The sequence below is a fragment of the Pecten maximus genome, chromosome 12 (genome assembly GCF_902652985.1).
Source record: "Pecten maximus chromosome 12, xPecMax1.1, whole genome shotgun sequence".
Taxonomy (NCBI): domain Eukaryota; kingdom Metazoa; phylum Mollusca; class Bivalvia; order Pectinida; family Pectinidae; genus Pecten; species Pecten maximus.
In genome coordinates, this window is record NC_047026.1 from 26,090,716 (window position 1) to 26,092,869 (window position 2,154).

At 47.7% G+C, this 2,154-nt stretch overlaps 1 protein-coding gene across 1 annotated transcript; it reads right to left on the minus strand.

Annotated features, from left to right (window-relative positions):
• Positions 1-403: 403 nt before the first annotated feature.
• On the minus strand, positions 404-1,630 carry LOC117338953 (NFX1-type zinc finger-containing protein 1 homolog). Its single transcript, XM_033900318.1, has one exon. It carries the CDS (start codon positions 1,628-1,630, stop codon positions 404-406), a length of 1,227 nt encoding a protein of 408 aa, XP_033756209.1.
• Positions 1,631-2,154: the final 524 nt, after the last annotated feature.

Genomic DNA, 2,154 nt, shown 5'->3' on the forward strand with positions numbered 1-2,154 from the left:
CAACTTATTCTTATTAAACTTCCTAATTTCCATGTTGATTGGTTGATTGAATATCATCCCTCAAAGAAATTTCATCAGTTATAAGTTCTGTTCGAGAAATGCAGGTCACCACACACAGGTCACCACACTGGTCACCACACTGGTCATCACACTGATCACCACACATGTTACCACACTGATCACCACACTGATCATCACACTGGTCACCACACAGGTCACCACACATGTCACCACACTGGTCACCACACTGATCATCACACTGGTCACCACACTGGTCACCACACATGTTACCACACAGGTCACCACACAGGTCACCACACAGGTCACCACACATGTTACCACACAGGTCACCACACAGGTCACCACACAGGTCACCACACATGTTACCACACATGTCACAACACTAGTCACCACACTGGTCACCACACATGTCACCAAACTGATCACCACACAGGTCACCACACATGTTACCACACAGGTCACCACACTGGTCACCACACTGGTCACCACACAGGTCACCACACATGTTACCACACAGGTCACCACACTGGTCACCACACTGGTCACCACACATGTCACCACACTGATCACCACACAGGTCACCACACATGTCACCACACATGTCATCACACAGGTCACCACACAGGTCACCACACAGATCACCACACATGTCACCACACATGTCACCACACAGGTCACCACACTGGTCACCACACTGGTCACCACACAGGTCACAACACATGTCATCACACAGGTCACCACACAGGTCACCACACTGGTCACCACACTGGGCATCACACTGGGCATCACACTGGTCACCACACTGGTCACCACACATGTCACCACACAGGTCACCACACTGGTCACCACACTGGGCATCACACTGGGCATCACACTGGTCACCACACTGGTCACCACAGATGTCATCACACAGGTCACCACACTGGGCATCACACTGGGCATCACACTGGTCACCACACTGGTCACCACAGATGTCATCACACAGGTCACCACACTGGGCATCACACTGGGCATCACACTGGTCACCACACTGGTCACCACACAGGTCATCACACAGGTCACCACACTGGTCACCACACATGTCACCACACTGGTCACCACACTGGTCACCACACTGGTCATCACACTGGTCATCACACTGGTCATCACACTGGTCACCACACTGGTCACCACACAGGTCACCACACAGGTCACCACACAGGTCATCACACAGGTCACCACACTGGTCACCACACTGGTCACCACACTGGTCACCACACATGTCACCACACAGGTCACCACACATGTCATCACACAGGTCACCACACTGGTCACAACACATGTCATCACACAGGTCACCACACATGTCACCACACTGGTCACCACACATGTCATCACACAGGTCACCACACTGGTCACCACACTGGTCACCACACTGGTCACCACACATGTCATCACACAGGTCACCACACTGGTCACCACACTGGTCACCACACTGGTCACCACACATGTCACCACACAGGTCACCACACTGGTCACCACACTGGTCACCACACTGGTCACCACACTGGTCACCACACATGTCACCATACTGGTCACCACACATGTCACCACACTGGTCACCACACATGTCACCACACTGGTCACCACACTGGTCACCTCATTGCTTCTCATTTTGAGGGCGTGACATACGGACACAATGTAATTTCGGTAGGGAATGTCGTCGATGAAACACAAGACACATTTCCTTCCTTCTTAACACGTGGTTTTCTGTCACATATACTTTTTTCAAGAGCCTCTATTTATGTTTTGTTCATATTTTGTCCCGATTTTTGAGGTTTTATTCGTGTATGTCCTCCTACAGATGAATATATTACAAACTACTGTATATCACAAACCATTGTGTTTCACTTCCAAGCGCCATGACGTCTTGTATCTAAGAGATCGGACAGATTGTGATAATACCATTTAACTATTGTTTTCTCTTCTAAATATCTACAAAAGACTTAAAGGGACATCACGGTAAACCAATTTTTAATTTTGTATTTTTTCATATTATTGAGTATATCTTTAAAAAAAATATCCTTATGAACAATAAACATTCGAATTTGATGATATATGTATATAAAAAAACATCAATTATTAATTATAAAA

Bases quoted from the DNA above. Each gene is read 5' to 3' on its own strand.
- LOC117338953 (XM_033900318.1), bottom strand. From the start codon at position 1,630: ATGTGTGGTGACCAGTGTGGTGACATGTGTGGTGACCAGTATGGTGAC.